Raw genomic sequence first — 20,350 nt, 5'->3', positions numbered from 1 at the left:
ATGACTATGTCCTTATGTTTAATTACAGAATGAATGTTCACCAGAAAAATGTTTTTTGTGTTATTTTTCAAAGTATATTGAATTAACATTTCCTTTACCTCTCCTTTTCTCATTCCAGGTACAATGGCCTGTCTTCTCTTTATATGACTTCCTAAAAAAGGAAGGGGCCATTCAATTTTTTGTTTACATCCCATTCCCAACCCTTAAATATTCTTCCCAGCCAAGTCCTGGACTTAGCAATAATAAGATGGTAGTTATTGCCTTCTTCTCAGAGATGTTTTCAAGAATCGATGTTTCGCAGAATTATGATAGTAGTAGCTATGCCCCTTTCGTGCATCCATCCAGTAGCACAACACATGTAGATAAAGATGGCACTTGTGTTGAGACAACACAACACCGTTTTCAACATTGACCTCCACTGCAGAAGGCTCTGCTTCTTCCATTATGTTTTGTTGTTGTTGTTGATTTTTTGTTTTACTCTACAGCAGACATGTCAAACACAAGGCCCGGGGGCCGGATCCGGCCCGCGAAGTGGTTTCATGTGGTCCGCGAAGCCATCCTGGAAACAGTGAGGGAACGGCCCCCACTGCCTTGGCCCTGGCCCAGAGACCCTCCTTCTGCCAGAGACCCTCAGATCTGTCCCACTCCTGCCCAGGCCCCCATAGGCACTCTTGATGCGAATGATGTAGAGCTGGCCACGCCCACCCAGTAAGCCATACACACTCTAGCCATACCCACCCAGTAGTCCATGCCCACCCTGGCTATACCCACCCGGCCCCCTGAGGGCAACCTCAATGCTGATGCGGCCTTTAATGAAATTGAGTTTGACACCCCTGCTCTACAGTCTTCAGTTTTATGCAAGACAAGTGATTGAGAAGATTGAATTACAGCCTTCCAGTAGCTCAAGAAGTGAAAATGAGTCCCTTTGATGTCTTAATTTGTCACAGTCAACTATTTTTAAGTAGATCTCTGAGTTCTCTCTTGTACTTCCTTGGAGGATTGTTATTTGTCTTCTTACTACATTTTTGTCTACTTACTCAAGGCAAGTATGGTGGCATAAGCAGCATTAAAAGATCACAACACAAAGTGCCAGAGAAGACAAAAACAAACAGCTCTGTGTATCGACAATGGCCGATGGGCAGCCTGGAAGGCAGGTTTCCCATGTCCCTTAGCATGAGCAATGTTTCATGCCCAAATGGCAATGACAGCCATTATCGAGAAGCCTAGGCTGATAAAAAGGAACTTGGTGAGAGGGCTTTCGTGTGAACTCAGCTCGTAAGGAAGAATTTCCAGGAATGTGATGTAGAGAAAAGTTCCTGCTGACACCCCTTCAAGGACTGCTTGAGCCAGACCGCTACCTTCCCCATTGGAAAGAGAGACGCCGATGCCCACGCTGATACCGATAGGAGACATCAGAGCAAAGACCACCAGGTAGAGCATCCTCCATTGGAACCTAGTGCTACTCTGCACCAGCTTCAAAGACAAGCTGAAACTCATGATGGCTTTGTGGATGAGCACGGCCAGGCAAAGTTGGATGGTGTCTGTGGCCTCCTTTTGCACACCAATGGCAAGTCCTTCAAAGACTGAATGAAAGGACAGCGACAGGAAGAGTATAAATGCCCGGAAAGAACTGTGAGAAGGTGGGAGCTCCTTGTGATCCTCATTGTTTTCATGGTTGCCATGGGAGTGAACAGCCTGGGGGCAACAGTGGAGCACCATGCTTTCGATAAAAAACACCAGGAAGAAACCCAATGAAATTATGAGCTCTCCGTATGGGTACAGCTGCCGAGGGAGAAAGGGAAGAGAGTGGGGAGAGAAACAGAATCATTAGGAATTCACATATAAATTACATCATTGTATAATTTATAAGTTCAGGCTAAATTTCAAGAGCCTTGGTGGAGCAGTGGGCTAATGCCTCCTTAAGTAACACCAGCTGCCTGCAATTAGTGCAGGTTCGAGTCGCACCAGGCTCAAGGTTGACTCAGCCTTCCATCCTTCCGAGGTAGGTAAAATGAGGACCCAGATTGTTGGGGGCAATTAAGCTGACTTTGTAATAATGCCGCTTGGGCGGGTGGTGAAAGCCCTAATAAGCAGGCATATACATAGAATGAAGGCTACTGCTAAGCTTGTAAGCCGCCCTGAGTCTTCGGAGAAGGGCGGGATATAAATGGAATTAAATTTTAAAAAAAATCTCCCCTTCCCTCAATTAGCACGTCCTTAAGTTTCTTACAGCGTTTTCTGGAGTTGGTTGAACTGAAGAAGAAAAATCCATTCAGGAAATTCGCCTGCCTAAGGATGAACCTGAACCTGGGCAAAACTGAATTGTTAAGCATGGGAACAAACTCAGATCTGTCTAAAGCAATCATGGAATCATAAAGTTGGAAGGGACCTTGGAGGTCTTCTAGTCCAACACCCTGCTCAAGGATGGAGTCTTATACTATCCAACTCAAATGACTGTCCAGCCTATTTCTGACAGTTTCCAGTGATGGAGCACCCACAACTGCGGGAAGCAAGCTATTCTGTTAATGGCTCTTGCTGTCAGAAAATTTCTCCTTACTTTTAAATTGTAGCTCTCTTTGACAAGCTTCTACCCATTGTCCTGGCTCCTGGTGCCCTACAGCAGGGGTCCCCAACCCCTGGTCTGTGGACTGGTACCAGTCCATAGCATGCCAGCAACCGGTCCGCAAACAAGCAAAGCCCCATCCACAGGATGCAGGCAGGACACAAAACCACGCACCCTCCAGTCTGCGGCAAAAAAATATCTCCACGGAACTGGTCCCTGGTGCCCAAAAGGTTGGGGACCTCTACTCTAGAGAATAAATCTAACATAGGTAAAGGTAAAGGTTCCCCCGCACATGCGTGCTAGTCGTTTCCAACTCTAGGGGCCGGTGCTCATCTCCGTTTCAAAGCCGAAGAGCCAGCGCTTGTCCGAGGATGTCTCCGTGGTCATGTGGCCAACATGACTAGATGCCAAAGGCGCACGGAACGCTGTTACCTTCCCACCGGAGCGGTCCCTATTTTTCTACTTGCATTTTTACGTGCTTTCGAACTGCTAGGTTGGCAGAAGCTGGGACGAGTAACAGGCGTGCTCACTGTGTTATGCGGCACTCGGGATTCGACCCGCCAAACTGCCGACCTTCTGATCGACAAGCTCAGCGTCCTAACCCACTGAGCCACCGCGTCCCTTTTAAATCTAACATAACTGAATCTAAAAAAAAAAAGTTGTAAAGGATCTTGGAGATTTTCTAGTCCAACACCCTGCTGAAGCAGGAGACCTTATACCAGACAAGTGGCTGTCCAGTCTCTTCTTAAAAACCTCCAACTTCTGAAGGCAAGCTCTTCCACTGATGAATTGTTCTCTCTTTTAGCAGTCAATCTCCTCTTCTTTGTGACAGTCCCTCAAGGCTATCATGTCCCCCACCCCTAATCCTTCTCTTAAAAACATGGGTGTTTTTGAGTTCTTTGGAACTCTAATAAAAAAAATGGGGATGCTAGAAAGAAGAAGAAAAAAAAAACTAGCTGGATGTTTAAACAATTTGGCTGAATATTGAAAGTCCTCAATTCCAAGGCAAAGGTTGCAAGCTCCCTGAATGAGGACTTGTATTACACATTACGCTCAGTTGTAAAGGAAACCAACTCCCCTCAACAGGTTTCCTGCCTGAGCAGGGGGTTGGACTAGATGACCTCCAGGGTACCTTCCAACTACTACTATTACTATTACTATTATTATTTAAAAAAAGAGCCTTGGTGGAGCAGTGGGCTAATGCCTCCTTAAGTAACACCAGCTGCCTGCAATTAGTGCAGGTTCGAGTCCCACCAGGCTCAAGGTTGACTCAGCCTTCCATCCTTCCGAGGTAGGTAAAATGAGGACCCAGATTGTTGGGGGCAATTAAGCTGACTTTGTAATAATACCGCTTGGGGTGTGTGTGTGAAAGCCCTAATAAGCAGGCATATACATAGAATGAAGGCTACTGCTAAGCTTGTAAGGCGCCTTGAGTCTTCGGAGAAGGGCGGGATATAAATGGAATTAAAATAAAATAAAAATAAAATAAATAAAATATATTATTATTATTATTATTATTATTATTATTATTATTATTATTATTATTATTATTATTATTATTATTATTATTATTTTACAGAGGCATCCATAAATATCTCTGACCAACAGTGATGCACACTGGCAGCTTGGCCTGGAAAACCAAACAGACAAAATGTCAGTCACTACTGCAACCAAGCTACTGTATACTGAATACTGTAATTTGGATTTTAGGCTGGCCAAAATGAATGTGATCCATCCAGAGAATCCCATGAATGTCCATTGTTGAATGGAGTCTTGAATCTGGATTTTGCTGGCCTCATAACTATGCTCCATTTGCTCCACGGATCCAAGACCAGGAGACTTATTTAGTCATGAACAACTATAGTTTTATTCCTACATTGAAAAATCTGGAAAAATACCCCAATGCTACTTTTCAAAAGTCATCCATCAGTCTGCATGGCAAAACAGTTGTTAAGGTACACAAAGGATTTCAAATCTTTCAAGGTTAACAGGCAAATGTTTGTTACATTTTTTCAGGGTTTTTCCTCCCCTCTACTTGCCAACCTCTGCCAAGAAGTGAAAGCAAAACTAAGAAAATCTTATATGTAGTAGCTACTAACTTTCATAGTTGTAATTTCAACTTAACTTCTGTTGACCTCATCCCATATTTAAGAAGTTCCTTAAGGTCCCTAGTGTGTAATGCACTAATGTGCCTACTGTTCCTGTCACAGGTTTTTCATTGTTTGCTCAAATTTGGAATTTTGGTTTGATGAATAAATAAATAAATACATTTTAAAGTGCTTTTACTACTGATTCTGGAGAATTGAAGGGTGGCAATACTAGGATTGGACCAGCAGATGGCAGTGAAGTATCCCTGAATGGAAACTCTTCCTTCACGGATACTAATTCCTTACTCTCTAAATTATCAACATTTCTACTGGGAACAAAACAAAGATCTTCCACCCAGTATAGAAAGGCACTTGGAAAAAAGTATATGAACATTTCCAAGAATGCAATCTTGTGTGAGGCTGAATTCTCCACATCATAATTTAAAGGATGTGTCCGTGTGAAGCAAATTTTAATCTTGCTTTTTTGTTCTCTGTGGAACAAGAATGGAAAAACACAACATGTTCTTCTAACACCCATTTATTATCTCAATTGTCCTAGGATCTACGTGAGGTTGAGCAGTGGCCCAGTTTCCTAGATCTTAAATCTGATGTCACCCGTCTTGGACTGAAGTGAATCAATATACTCGTAGGACGCCTCCCAGGGGTGTAACCTATTGTCCTGATGCCAGAGACCAAGTTCTGAAGAAAAAAACATAAATTAAAGCAGGGGCAAGCAAGTTGTGATAAAAAAAATAACTTTTTACTAACTTCAGCCACAGAATAATAGTGTTTATTTTTTTTTAAAAAAGGAAATTATATTACTCTTGGGGGGGAACCCTCTGAAAATCAGGAAAGTTCAGCTCCTACCCATGTTTACATGCCCCTCCCCCATTTTCCCCCCATTCTTCCATCCATGGTAGCCTCCTCCTCAAAAGAATTTGGCTGATTTTTTGGCCATTGAAATGGGTTCCCTTCCCCAGGTTTGCATCTTCCCTCCTGTTATCTGTCAGAGTAAGCAAGAGAAATGGAAGGTGCACGGTGGCTCAGGTGGTTAGAATGATGATTAGCAAGCCTGCATTCAAGACCCGAGCGCTTCTATAGGTGACCATCATTCACTCCTGCTCCTGCCCACCTAGCAGTTCCAGAGAGAATATTGCAGGTAGATAAATAGGTACCACTTCAGTGGGCATATTAACGAGGATATGAAAGGAGCCCCCAATCAGGCATCCCCCGAGGAACAGTGATGTCCCCAGCTAATTCTTTCAACTTGGAACTGTCTTAGGTGCTTCTGGCACAAATGCAAGCGAACAAGAGAAGTAGGAAATACTGCCAATGATGAGGAATGCTGGGAACTGTAGTGCAGCAACACCTGGAAGGCCAAGAGTCACCTCCTCATGGCCTACGGACAGGGTATTGTTGAGTCAAAAAGCCACAGTTTGTGAAAGATTACATATTGGTTCCTAAATCACTTATAAATAAAGAAGTTCCTAAATTACTTATCCCCATCCTAATGCCTTGTGAACATGTTAGCTTACAGTTTTTACTACTCTGTCCTAACCCAGCCCCCACTGACAAAGTTCTTACTGAGTGGTGAATTCTGGAGATTGAAGTCCAATGACGTAGTGGAATCTGGAGCTGACGTGAATCTGGGAGGAATGAAAAGACTGACTAGCTTGGAACTGCTAAGGGGAAGGAGGTGGTGGAAAGCAAATCCTCCCTACAGCTTGCAGTACTTATCTAGTAGTTTCTGTCACGAGTGCATTAGTCTGGCAAGATTCCTGTCAACAGGTGAGCAGCAATAAACATGTCCTTCTGATCACCTGTGCAGTGGTTAGAGTGCAATATTGCAGGTTAACTCTGCCCACAGTCTGGAGTTCAATACTGAGAGGCTCAAGATTGACTCAGACTTTCAACTTTCTAAGGTGAGTAAAGTAAGGACTCAGATTGTTGGGGAGAATCATTCCTGTAGCCAAGATTATTATTGTAAAGCCACTTCTGCTTTAAAGGCTTTGCAATGCTTTGGATATGACTCTTGAGCAAGTATTTTGGAGTGTACCTCTTGGTGTTTTAAAAGCAGCCATGTCTTTTTCATAATTGCTGCATGATGCTGAGAAAGTATCACTAATTTAATGAAGAGTTCAATACTGAGAGGCTCAAGATTGACTCAGACTTTCAACTTTCTAAGGTGAGTAAAGTAAGGACTCAGATTGTTGGGGAGAATCATTCCTGTAGCCAAGATTATTATTGTAAAGCCACTTCTGCTTTAAAGGCTTTGCAATGCTTTGGATATGACTCTTGAGCAAGTATTTTGGAGTGTACCTCTTGGTGTTTTAAAAGCAGCCATGTCTTTTTCATAATTGCTGCATGATGCTGAGAAAGTATCACTAATTTAATGAAGAGCTGGCAAGTGAAGCATATACTGTATATGCCTGAATACCTGGAAACAACTTTTCAAATTTAAATCCAAAATACTACATTGCCCTAAGAGCGATTGTTCAAAATGTGTGTATTTCAATTTACTTGTCCTTGTTTTAAAGCTTGGTTTTTAAAAAGTCTTCTAGAAAAATGACAACCACAAATTAAAAAAAAAGATTAAGTCTCAAACAGGATACCAAATCAAGAACAGTTTTCTCACATGATAAGTTATCACACCAGGTGGACCAGTGAGATAAAAGCAGTGATTAGAAGAGCTCTAAGACAAGTCAACAAATAATTTAAAGTTGTCTAATCTAATCAAAACTCAAAGTATATAGCTCTTTGAAAGCTCTAAAGCCAAGTGAAAGCTGAGCTTGAGAGATTAAATAATTGAAAATATTGCAAAATGGGGAACCAATACAAAATTTAATCTTGCAAGCTATCCACACCCATTCTGTTACAAATTTGAACACTCTGCCAACTATTGCAGTTACTGGTTCTACTTCAGCTAGAATGATATAAAATATGATTCACAGAGGTAACAGTCAAGTAATTTATTTCTCTCTAACCCGGTGTTTCTCATCCATGGAAACTCTACGATGTATGGACTTCAGCTTCCAGAATTCCCCAGCCAGCATGCTGGTTGGGGAATTCTGGGAGTTGAAGTTCATACAACTTAAACATGACAAGGTTGAGAGACATTGTTCTACCCGCCTATGTAGCAACATCTAGCTGATGTTAGCGGCTCTCCATTAGCTAAGCAGGATCAGACCTGGTTAGTTAGAAAGCAATGGGAAGTTACTCTGTATTTTTCAGCTACACCCCTGAAGTTCTGAACTCAAATCACATTTGACTGAAAGAATGGATTGCCTTCCCTCTGCTGACTTCATGATTGTCAAATCTCGATCATGATGAGGAATCTGTGGAATTCAAGAACATTGGAAGTTCACAGGTTCCTCATCATGATCAAAGTTTGAAGGTCATGATGTTGGCAGAGGGAGGCAATACATTCTTTGAATCAAACATGATTTTCAAACTCCAACTTCAATCATCCCAGGAAGCATGCCCAATGGCCAGGAACAATGGGAGTTGGAATCCAACATCTGGAAAATTACAGGTTCCCAATCAGTAGTAAAATCATCTGATTAATAAATGCCAAGATGAAGGGAAAGCGAAGTTCTCAAACAATGGGATACTTACCTCTGAATCATTAACAGTGTCTATGTAGGTGTTATTTTCTTTATGTCTGGCACTCTCCTAGAAACAACACAACATCAGTGTTTTGGACACAAAACTGTATTCAATCAAAACTACTGCAGAAATGAAAGGAAGATATCAGTCTGAAGGTGATATATCCCCATATACTGAATTTGGCTTTCCAAGCAATTAACTTTTTGCAACATCACTGTTTCATACTGACTCTTAAGAATCAGTTGCAAAAGGTATCATTCTTTTAAATAGTTACACTATTTAAAGGCATGCATACACATGCAGGGAGAAGAAAATCAGATTTTCTTGCTGTCTTAAGAAAGGCAGTCTTAAGTCACTGTTCTTACTGGGTAAGATTATTGCTAACTCTGGTCCAGAATTGCTGCAGTAATTGGCAATAATTAGTTAGCAGGGTGATGTGGTCAGAGGGGGATTTGACCAACTTATCCAGGATCATCTACATACAATCTAGTTCACTGTCATTAAAAAAAATAACATGTCCTAAACCTCAAGAGATCATAAGGTTTCATGTGATCTTGTGCATGACGGTGTAGTTGTTTTTTATTAATATTATTATAAAACTTTTATTTGTAAAACATGAAACTCAAATCAACTGAACACTCAAATTGAGTGGCACTAATGGTTGACACAGGTTGCTGCCAGCATCCTAGGTATCAACCAGGTATCTCCTTAAAATGTAAGATGTTCTGAGTAGTGCAGTTTTTTGTAGCTTTGCTAGAGTTATTGCAGGAAGCCGCAATTTCTTGATGTATTTTGCAAAGTTTTGGACATAGTTCCCAGTCCCCTGATGACAATGGGTATCACTGTTACACGTTTCATCCATAATCCTGCAGTTTCAATGGCCAGGTCACAGTATTTTTTTCCAGTTCTTTTTCTTTGACTCTGGCATCTCCTGGTACAGCGATATCAATCAACTGTACACTTCGGTTCTCTATGACTGCAATATCTGGCGTGTTGTGTTCCAAATGGCGATCTGTTTGTATTCGGAAGACCCACAAGATCTTCATCCTCTCATTCTTGACAACTTTTTCCACCCTATGTTCCCATGACTTTTTGGACACAGGCAAGTCGTATTTTTTACACAATGCCCAGTGATAATTATAATTATAATTATTCTATATGGAAACCTATAAATTGGGTCAGGTCACTGAACAGGAAAATCCAGGCTCAATTCTTTGGGCCAGTCACTTTCATATCAATCTACATCATAAGAGTCTTGCTGTGAGAGTAAACCAGGGGTCTTCAAACTTGGCCCTTTTATGACTTGTGGACTTCAATTCCCAGAATTTCTCAGCCAGCATGCCTGGCTGAGGAATTCTGGGAGTTGAAGTCCACAAGCCATAAAAGAGGCAAGTTTGAAGACACCTGAAGCAAACAATAGCCAAGGAGATTATTACATTGACTCGCAGAGGGGATCACTGAAGTACAGTAATTGGTAAATTAGAATATCAGAATTTTTTCCTGTCCTACATTGACTTATTTTTTTCTAAATAAGCACAATCCAGTTCACATGATGGAAAAAATGGGAATCTAGTTCTCATTAGAGCACTCACCACGTGCTGTCGTTTTCTTATTTCTGTTTCAATATCTCCCAGAGCATCAGCCACCATGTGCATAATACAGGCACCAAGGAAGACCCCTGCAGCGAAGCAGCCAATAAAACTGAGGATGCGCCGATGCTTCCCTGAAAATAAATGGAAGAGAGAAAGATATTTAACATTACCTGCCCAGGTAGGTTTGTTTTGGTAATTTGTTTGATTTGTTTTGGTGATATTGTTATGTTTTGCTTGTTATTGTTTGTTTTGGTGATCATCTACTTGAATGCATCAAGCATTTCCCCCCCCCCCCTAATTTCCAGCACCATGGATAGTACGCCGACCGAATGTTTGTACTCAATCCATTGTAAAGGTAATCCTTGATTTACGAACACAATCAGGACTACAATCCACGGCTAAGCAATGTGGTTGTTGAGTGAGTCATCACATCATCACACCCAGTTTTACAAGCTTTTTTGCCAGGGTGATTAAGTGAATTATATACCCTTGTTAAGAAACCTGGCTTCCTCCACTGACTTTGCTTGTTGGAAGCCAACTGGGAAGGTTGCAAATAACATGACCTTGAGATGCTGCAAAATTGTAAATATATGCTGGTGAGCAAAGTGCTTAAATCACAATCAGATGGGAATTCTGCAGCGGTCATAAGAGCAAAGACCAGTCACAAGCCACATTTTTTTCAGTGCTGTTGCAACCTTGAACAGTCACTAAAGGAATGATTCGCAAGGACTATCTGCATCAGTGAGGATGTTGTCAAAAGTGGAAACTTATTTACATTTGTGGTGGTCCAACATGAGAATTCAGGATTGTGAAAAAGCTTTCTTTTACTGAAATAGAAAATAACTAACTGGAACCTAGATAAACTCCATTATTGGCATTCAGAGGAGCAAATGAAAACTTGCTACATAAGTACGTGCTTTGTGTTAATGGCTGCTAGACAATTTATAAGAACCATGGTGGTGCAGTGGTTAGATGGCAGTATTGTAGGCTACAGCAATTCGATTCTGACCAGCTCAAGGTTGACTCAGCCTTCCATCCTTCCATAGTTGGTAAAATGAGAATCCAGATTGTTGAGGGCAATAGGCTGACTCTGTAAACTGCTTAGAGAATCCTATAAAGCACTGTGAAGCGGTATATAAGTCTAACTGCTATTGCTATTGATCTAACCCCTGACAGAAAGACCAGAAAAATCTTTTAATACCATTCTGGTTTCAATGATATTGGCAAATAGCCCTTAGGGAGAAATTGATGAAAAAACAAAAAACAAAGACAAGTAAAGATTTAGTATAGCTGTAGGTTGCTACTTTCAAAGTTTAGTATATAGCTGTATTATACACAATCTGCATATGACATAATACACATATTAAGATCAGCATCTGTTGGAAGTGCGAAAGAGCATGAGGATGGTACAAGCTACACTGTGGTTTTCTACATGTGTCACGATGTCACGTACATGTCCCAAAGGAATGAAGCCGACACCACTGTCGTCATTCTGAGAAAGTAGTAAGATACTGCGAAAGCTACTGTATAGATTTTTTTTGTATTTTGTGTGTGTGTGTAGGGATCTTCAATTGTTGGTTGTCTCTGCTCTAGTGATCTTTCTTAAAGGATTTCCTGTTAGTTGCAAGAAAGCACACTTTTATATTAAGCCTGAATCTAACATATTTAAACACTGTAGAATAAGTTGTCCTTGAGGATGGAATGGAGAGGAGATGAGAGGGGAGGGGAGAGGAGAGGAAGAGGAAGAGGAAGAAGAAAAGGAAGCCTTGAATATAGAGTTAGACTACTGACTAAAGGAGAACATGCCCAGGATTAAGCTGAAAAGGCATTGCTCAAAATGAACCTCGTTCTCACTCCCACAGTCATTCCCACTGCAATCAAAGGGCTATAAATATATTAAGTGTAAAAATATACTAATCACAATGGGATTAAACAGCAGATCAAGGTATATTTCCTTTGAAGTGGGATTATTTTTTTCTGATCAAATGAGTAAGAGGGCAACTTGTGATCAGATATTAAGTCTATCAGAACAACAGAGCACTGCATACTTAAGGGATCACAATAGTGTCTGCCCAGCTGTTTCCATCTGCAGGAGTGGGGTACTCGAGGTCCCTTTAATTAAACAATGCCAAATCTCGGGACCTTTGAAGCACATCTCCCTTATCACACTACCTTCCCTCTGGAATGAGGTTTCCTTGGAGAGCTAGCGGAGACCAGCAAAAACACCAGAAATGGCCAAAGAAAAAAAAAGTCACAAATCAGAGTTACATGACAACATAACATTGCAACTGGTTGTAAATGCAAGCCGGTTGCCAAATACAATCACATGACAGATGTGTGGCAGTCATAACTTCAAGGATGGGTCATAAACATCATTTTAAAAGTCTGTTGTATCTTCGAATTGCCATCAAACAACCGGTAAGTTGAGGACTACCTTTCTTGCATAAGCCCCGAAAAATTGACTTATGACCATTTTTCACACTTATGACCATTGCACCGTGGTCACATGATCAAAATCCAGGCACACGGCAACTGGCACGTATTTATGATGATTACAGTTTCATGTGGTCACCTTTTGCAACCTTCTGGCAAGCAAAATCAATGAGGAAGCCTGATTCTCTTAACAACTGTGTTACGAACTTAACAACTGCGGTTATTCATTTAACAATTGTGTTAAATGGAGCAAAACTCACTTTCTTAGCAACAGAAACTTTGGGCTCAATTTTGTCATAAGTTGAGGACTACCTGTACTGGATTTGAATCAGCAAATTTGGACTTCCACAGGGTTAAGCAAGATTACACTTTGTATAATGTTTGAGTGTTGATTGTGATTGCATTTACATGCAATTGTTCTTCATCCAAGTTTTTACGCGTGAGATTGTGCAAACATGAAACTTCTAGTTACTTAACTCATACATATTAATGTATCTATGCCTTCTTCCATTTCCATCCTCTTCTTTTGCTGTTTGTTTCTATGCCAACTAAAGCTGAGTGTTGTGATTCCTCACGAGCCAGTGGACCCGGCTGCTGAGTCTGAGGAATCAGATGAGGAGGAGGGGCCTGAAGTGATATTAGAGTCAGAGGAAGGCTCTGAGGAGCTCCAAGACTTACAGGCGGATGAGGAGCCTGGCCCCTCTACTCGCGCTCAGGCTGAGACACAGCTGTGCTGGGAGCCTGAATTGGACAGTGATGAAGAACAGTTGGGAAATAGCCAGGATGCACAAAAGCATAGGCAAGAGAAGTGAGTAGGACAGAGGAATGCAATGGGGCGGCTCCAAAGGCAAAGGAGAAGGCATTAGGAAGCCACACCTTAGCTGAACTATAAAAGGGAAGGTGTGGGAAGTGCTGGTTGCCAAAGGCAACCAACCGTTCATGTTGAGGATCGGGTTTCTGTGGACTGTGGTTTTTTTATTTATAATATGTTATCAGGAAGGTGTTTGTTTGCCTTGGATGTTGACTTAGGTTTGTGAGAATAAAAGGGGTTGGTTTTTTCTTGTTGTTCCTGCCTGTTTCTTGGAAGAGGGGTTTTTCCTTGTGAGCATAACAAGGACTCACGTGGCTGGGACAGAACACTGATAAAGAATTTCTTTCTAACATACAGAAATACTTAACTGTTAAGAAAAACAATGTAGCAATGCTATGTTGCTTACTCCAAAGAGTAGGCAGGAATAAGACAAAGAAATGGGAAGGGCCAGGAGAAAAAAAATTAAAAGGGGTTTAATGTACATTTCAACAGGATTACGTACCGGCATCTTGGGTTAACCAGTTTGTTCCATCATTAAGGATGGGGAGTGAGGTGTTACCCCCCGTTGATAGGGCTCGCAACTTGGGCGTCCTCCTGGACTCACGGCTCAGCTTTGAAGATCATATAGGAACCGTGACCAGGGGGGCTTTTGCCCAGGTTCGCCTGGTGCACCAGTTGCGGCCCTATCTGGACCGAGATGCCCTACGCACAGTCACCCATGCACTCGTGACCTCCTGGTTAGACTACTGCAATGCTCTCTACATGGGGCTGCCCTTGAGGACCACTCGGAGGCTTCAACTGGTGCAGAATGCAGCCGCACATGTTGTGATGGGAGTTCCCCGATACTCCCGTGTAACACCTCTTCTCCGCGAGCTGCATTGGCTTCCGGTTGCCTTCTCAGTGAGATTCAAGGTGCTGGTGATGACCTATAAAGCCCTAAATGGCTTGGGTCCAGATTATCTGAGGGAACACCTGCTGCCGGCATCAACTTCCCATCATCCTGTGTGCTCCCACAGGGAGGGCCTTCTTAGGGTACCGCCGGTAAAGGATTGCCGGCGGGCGACTCCCAGAGAGAGGGCCTTCTCTGTGGGTGCACCTGCCCTCTGGAACCAACTTCCGATTGAACTTAGGACTGCCTCCGACCTCCGCTCATTCTGCCGGGACCTGAAAACTTGGCTCTTTGAGCTGTCGGGTCTAGACTGAGGGGTTTTAATGTTTTAACTTTGAAATTTTGGGCTCTAAATTTAATTAACTGTTTTAAATTTTTTAACTTTTGTATGGTATGATTTTAATTGCCCTGTAAACCACCCTGAGTCCTACGGGAATAGGACAGTATATAAGTTAAATAAAATAAATAAATAAATTAAAATTAATTACAATTTTTATATATAATTTTTATTAAAGATTTTTAAAACATTTCTAGTCATCAAATCCATACAACACAAGTTTATTTTTTTCTTTTTCAACAAAAATTCCCTATTTGATTTCCAGGGATCAATAAATGTAATTATTGTCCTCTCTCTCTCTCTCTCTCTCTCTCTCTCTCTCTCTATATATATATATATATATATATATATATATATATATATATATATATAAATCTTCTGGAACTCTTTTCTAATTGTCTATCCATTAGTTCCAACATGAAAAGTTCATTTCAAATGAATATAAAGCTTTAAAATTCTTTGTATCGCCTGTATGCATTTAAACTTAAAATTTTCTGGCTTTTTTGCAAGTCCACAGGTAAAACACAACGATCCTTCATTTATTCCACATTTTCAACATAGGTTAAGAAGTACTTTTATACACTCTAGACAATTTTTATGGAGTCGTGGCATACCATTTCATAAAAGTTCTCTTTTAAATTACAATAGTGTTAATTTCAGTCCTTCCAGCCACATATTTTATCATTGTTCCATCAGAATATTATGTCCAAAGTTCTTAGCCCAGTTTTTATCATAAGTCTTTCACTTGTTTTCCCATTCCAAGTTTCAAAAAATAAATAAATACACATTTTAGAAGTTACACGTTCATCATTTGTACACGTATAAAATTTTGTACGGTTTCATATCCTGTTTTGTGCTGTTCAATTTCCAAATATCCTATTATATGTTTCAAATCTTTCTCTTAACTGTACATATGAAACACATTGAAAACTGAGTGGGGAGGCAGGTCTCCTCACCTAAGGAGATACATTTGGCCTTTTCTGTGGTGGCTCCCTCTGTTTGGAACATCATCACTGCAGAGATTAGATTGGCCCCCACTATAACAGTCTTTTGCAAGACTCAGAAGATCTGGTTTTGCCAACAAGAACCCAGTAAAGGATGGAGCCCTTCAAGGGGCTTGTTTGGTTGTTGTCACCAGGAGAGGTGGGTGATTACTGTTTTTTTTATTGTTTGTGTATTGGGGTTTTTATTTTTGTAAGCAACCCAGAGTTACTGAGAGGGAGTAGACGGCCATACAAATATAGGTAAAGGTAAAGTTTCCCCCGCACATGCGTGCTAGTCATTTCCAACTCTAGGGGCCGGTGCTCATCTCCGTTTCAAAGCCGAAGAGCCAGCGCTTGTCCGAGGACATCTCCGTGGTCATGTGGCCGGCATGACTAGACGCTAAACGCTGACTAGGCGCACGGAACGCTGTTACCTTCCCACCGTCGTGGTCCCTATTTTTCTACTTGCATTTTTACGTGCTTTCGAACTGCTAGGTGGGCAGAAGCTGGGACGAGTAACAGGTGCTCACTCTGTTACGCGGCACTCGGGATTCGACCTGCCAAACTGCCGACCTTCCGATCAACAAGCTCAGCGTCCTAACCCACTGAGCCACCGCGTCCCTATACAAATATAAACAAATATAATATAAACAAATATTTATATTTGTTTATACAAATATAAAGAAACACAAATCTGTAGTCAATTGATTTTTGATTTCCTCTTATATTCTCCATTCTCTTGTTCTCACAATTTTCAATAGGTTAACTGCTGATTTTTTTCCTATAAAATGCTTCTTGTGCTGAGACCCATAAAGACATTTTTTAAACACAATCTGGGTTTATATCTACTCTGTATCTTCACTACGGCACTTCTAATACAATGACGTATGGACTTCCAACTCCCAGAATTCCCCAGCTAATACATCATGGCTGGGGAATTCTGGGAGTTGACATCCACACATCTTAAAAGTTGAAGAACAGTGCCTTAAGTTATTAAAATTAATTATACTTAATATGACTCGTTGGAAGTTTTCAATAACTTATCTTCACATAGAAGTAAGGGAGGCTAAATTAAAGGCTGTGGGAAAGCTTTACCTCTGTCTGAAAGGTAATAACCTATAATCGTATCAGTTATAAGGCATCCTACATGCCAATGTTATCCTAAGCACTCAGTCAAAATAAGGCTACTGATTCACCAAGAGGAAAAAAAAACTTGCTACAGTAAATTAGGGCCTGTCTAAGTGACACAAATTGATTCATAACAAATTACGAGACAAAAAAAAGAATCCCAGTTTCTTTATGGTGCTGTCTCTACATTTTCTATTATATTAGTCCCACCTAACTGGAAATCATGATAACTGCGAATTCCTCACCTCTGGCCATGTTGATATGGAACCACTTGATCTGGGCTGGGATGAGGCCGCACAGAAGAGTGAGAAGCAGCACTCCTACCAGGCAGCCAATTTTCACAGCCAGCAACTTCTCCATCTTTGCAACCGGAAGGATTAGGGCAAAAGACACCAGATGAAGAACAGCTAAGGACCACCTACTGTTGCTTTTGGTTCTTGTCAGGCCAATATGCTCCTAAAGCTTTTCAGACCAATAAGTTTCGAGTGAAGAAATCCAAAGGGTCCTTCTCACTCTCTAGATCTTCTTTCTTTAGTAGACCAAAGATCAAGGAAAGACATTCAGACTTGTGCACTCATGATGTCCACCTCCACTCACAGCAAATTTGAAAGTGTATTGGCTTCTTCTTTACCTTCAGTCTCTTTTTAGCTCCACTACAAAATGATTGCCATTCTCCAAGTTTCTTCCTGTTCTCTCACTGTCCTAGTTTTCTGGAAGCCTTGTTGCTTCTATTCCACCTTCCTTCCTTTTTCTGACTCCTTCTCACCAGGTCCTTCTCTCCTCTGCTTGTTTCAATTCCATCTTCCTCCACTTCTTAACACATCTCTGGATCTCTGTGAATAATCACCTTGCTACTCCACAAGGGAACCTCCCACCAATTTGGGTGTCCCAGCCCATTCCAATTGCTCTATTAAACATTAATACACCATGGTTCACATATAGGAAACAGCCCGTCAAGGAAACTTTCCTCCTAAACCTAAGGTCACTGGGCCACAGTAGCAGTAGACAAAGGCTCCACCTTTATTTTCAATAAAATAAGTAATTAAAATTGGAGTTTGTTGACTTAACAAAAAAAATTGGACTGATCTGCAACTAGATCAGGATCTATAAATGCATGAGTCATGTCATTTACTATGCCATGCATCCAATTTCAAAGTAGTTCTCACAAAAGATTATAAACAGTCTACATTCCTGGAAAAAAATGGGCAGAAATCAACAGATCAGACTATACCAAGTACAAGTCCCAACAGCTCTTCAGATAATGGAACAGATCCGGGATACTAAGCTATGCTTGGCTAAGTATGTTATATGAACTTGGTATAGTTTGTAATATATGACTGCTTAGTGAAAAATCTGAACCCTACGAAGTATTCAGCAAAGTAGCACAGAGCAATCCATGACTTAGCTTGGCATGTATCCAGTGCATGTACTTAAATTGCTAACTAGAATACTTTGTGGAATTACTCAACATAAGACTAAAACCATGACAGGAAGGATAAAATTTGAGTGGCTGGGACTGGCCTTAATATTTTTGCAGAAGGCAGCAAAGGCTACAGTGAGAATGGCAATAATTAGAAATGCTAACCATTCCATGTATGAATTACTCTATACATGGGGTGGGTGGAGGTGCAAAAATTGCCTATAGCCCTGAAGGTTATACTCAGGGCTTTTTTTCTCATAGAACGCTCAGAACGGAGTTCCGGCACCTTTTTTGGATGGAACCTTGTAGGGTAGGCAAGGCAGGTTGTATGACATGTGTGAGTTCTGGCACCTTTTTCTTTTACAAAAAAAGCACTAGTTATACTACCCACCTTTGCAAAATAGGTTATTTTTTTTCAAGTTAGCAATTGTATTGTCAATTGAAGCTTTGAAAGATACTTCAAATCTGCTACCTGTTCAATGAAGTAATCCATAGCCAAATCCTACAAAATAGGTAAGGGACTCTTCGCCTTTGATCACTGGCCATGCTGTTTCAGGCTGATGGGACTTGGAATGCAGCAGTTCCTGGCAGGCCCCGTGTACCCCTCTTCTAAATACACAGGTATGTGAATGAGCAAGTTGCACCTCTCCTCCAGAAATATTCCATAAGCAGGATTGGTGCAACATGCATGCAGCCAACTTAATAATTAGTATGCTTGCTGAATAATTGCATTCTGCCAGTGAAGATCCATTGCAGCACCAAGTCAGTTTAAAAAAAAAGGAATTCCCAGCCCAAATCAACAATCCACCATTAATGCAAATGTATACAAGCAATAGCCGCCTTTAATGATCCAAAAACAAATTCAGAAGAATCTAAATAATCAGTTGGTGATGGATAGATACCAGCAGCAAATTCTACAAGTGAACCAGATTGGTCTCAAACTGTATTAGAGGCTCAATGTTAAATCAATCAATCAATCCAGATCTGAATAGATTTAATTTTTTTTTACTGAATCTGACCATGCAGGTGAGCTGCTGATGACTAGTTTGTTGAGCTGGATACAGGTAGTTCTCGACTTAACAGTTTGTTTAGTGACTATTCAAAGTTATAACGGCACTGGAAAAAGTGACTTAGGACCATTTTTCTCACTTATGACCACTGCTGCATCCTGATGGTCAGGTGATTTATATTTGGATGTTTCACAACTGACTCACATTTATGATGATTGCACTGTCCCAGGGTCATGTGATCATCACCCAGTATGACCTTCTGACAAGCCAAGTCAACGGGGAAACCAGGTTACTAACTTTAACAACTGTAGTGATTCAGTTAACAAATGTAACAAGAAAAATTGTGAAATGGGGCAAAACTCTCCAAACAAATTTCTTAGTGTTCTGTCCCAGCCTACGTGAGTCCCTGTTATGCTCACAAGGAGAAACCCCACTTCCAAGAAACAGGCAGGAACCGCAAGAAAAAAACCGACCCCTTTTATTCTCATAGACCTGAGTCAATGTCCAAGGCACACACAGTCCACAGAAACTTGATACTTAACATGAACAGTTGCCTTCAGCAACCAGCATCTCCCACACCTTCCCTTTTATAATTGAGCCAAGGTGTGGCTTCCTAATGCCTTCTCCTTTGCCTTTGGAGCCACCCCACTGCATTCCTCTGTCCTACTCGCTTCTCTTGCCTACGCTTTCATGCATCCTGGCTATTTCCCAACTCTTCATCACCGTCTAACTCAGGCTCCCAGCACAGCTGTGTCTCAGCCTGAGCGCGAGTAGAGGGGCCAGGCTCCTCGTCCGCCTGTAAGTCTTGGAGCTCCTCAGATCCTTCCTCTGACTCTAATGTCACTCCAGGCCCCCTGCTCCTCATCTGATTCCTCAGACTCAGCAGCCAGGTCCACTGGCTCGTGAGGAATCACAACACTTAGCAACATAAATGTTGGGCTCAGTTGTGCTGGTAAGTTGAGGACTACCTGTAATCACTTTTTTTTACAACCAATCTTTTAGTTTTATGGACCGCAAACAGAACTCTATTACTATGTTAATGCAGAGCTATGTCAGATTACAGCTTCAAGCTTGACCCTTCCTTCTTAATTCAAGGTAAAGCCAAACTGCTCCATCAGCATAAAATCCATCAGCATCAGGACTCATACCAAAGCTGCCACTTTTAAGATAATGAGAGCAACAACTTAGTATGCCCTCATTTATTAGATAATATATAGCCTTCTGGGCATACGTCAGAATAAACATAAAAGGTATAGCACCTTCACTAGAGAGTTTATAGAGTTTACTATTAAAAATTACCCCTACTTTGCTCCACAGTTCTTCAGGTAGCAAGCGTGGCCTTTGGAAAGTATTATTTGCACATAGACATTAAAAAAAACACACAACTTTGAATTGTTTGCATAAAAAAAGATGCTGTTTTTTTCAAACCTGTTTTATGAAATCGTTAATGCAATGCAAACACCTTCACAATTCATCTGCAGAAAAACAGCA

General features: G+C 41.2%; 2 protein-coding genes across 2 annotated transcripts in view; both read right to left on the bottom strand.

The window, feature by feature from the left end:
* Positions 1-837: 837 nt before the first annotated feature.
* On the bottom strand, positions 838-10,111 carry LOC308677342 (zinc transporter ZIP2-like). The gene is made up of 3 exons (XM_081343613.1): positions 9,849-10,111; positions 8,266-8,322; positions 838-1,782 (listed from the first exon to the last, which is right to left on the bottom strand). The coding sequence occupies exons 1-3, from the start codon at positions 9,909-9,911 to the stop codon at positions 1,186-1,188; spliced, it is 717 nt and encodes a 238-aa protein (XP_081199739.1). The 5' UTR covers positions 9,912-10,111; the 3' UTR covers positions 838-1,185.
* LOC308677341 (ribosome assembly protein METTL17, mitochondrial-like) overlaps positions 9,893-20,350 on the bottom strand; it is a gene marked incomplete at its 5' end in the record, with an annotated part of 32,136 nt that continues 21,678 nt past the window's right edge. The window contains one exon of the mRNA XM_081343612.1: positions 9,893-9,979. The remainder of the gene's footprint in view (positions 9,980-20,350) is intronic.

This window comes from Vipera berus (genome assembly GCF_964194415.1).
Source record: "Vipera berus genome assembly, chromosome: Z".
Lineage (NCBI taxonomy): Eukaryota > Metazoa > Chordata > Lepidosauria > Squamata > Viperidae > Vipera > Vipera berus.
Note: the sequence above shows the minus strand (reverse complement) of the source record. Positions and strands in the feature narration are given on the sequence as shown.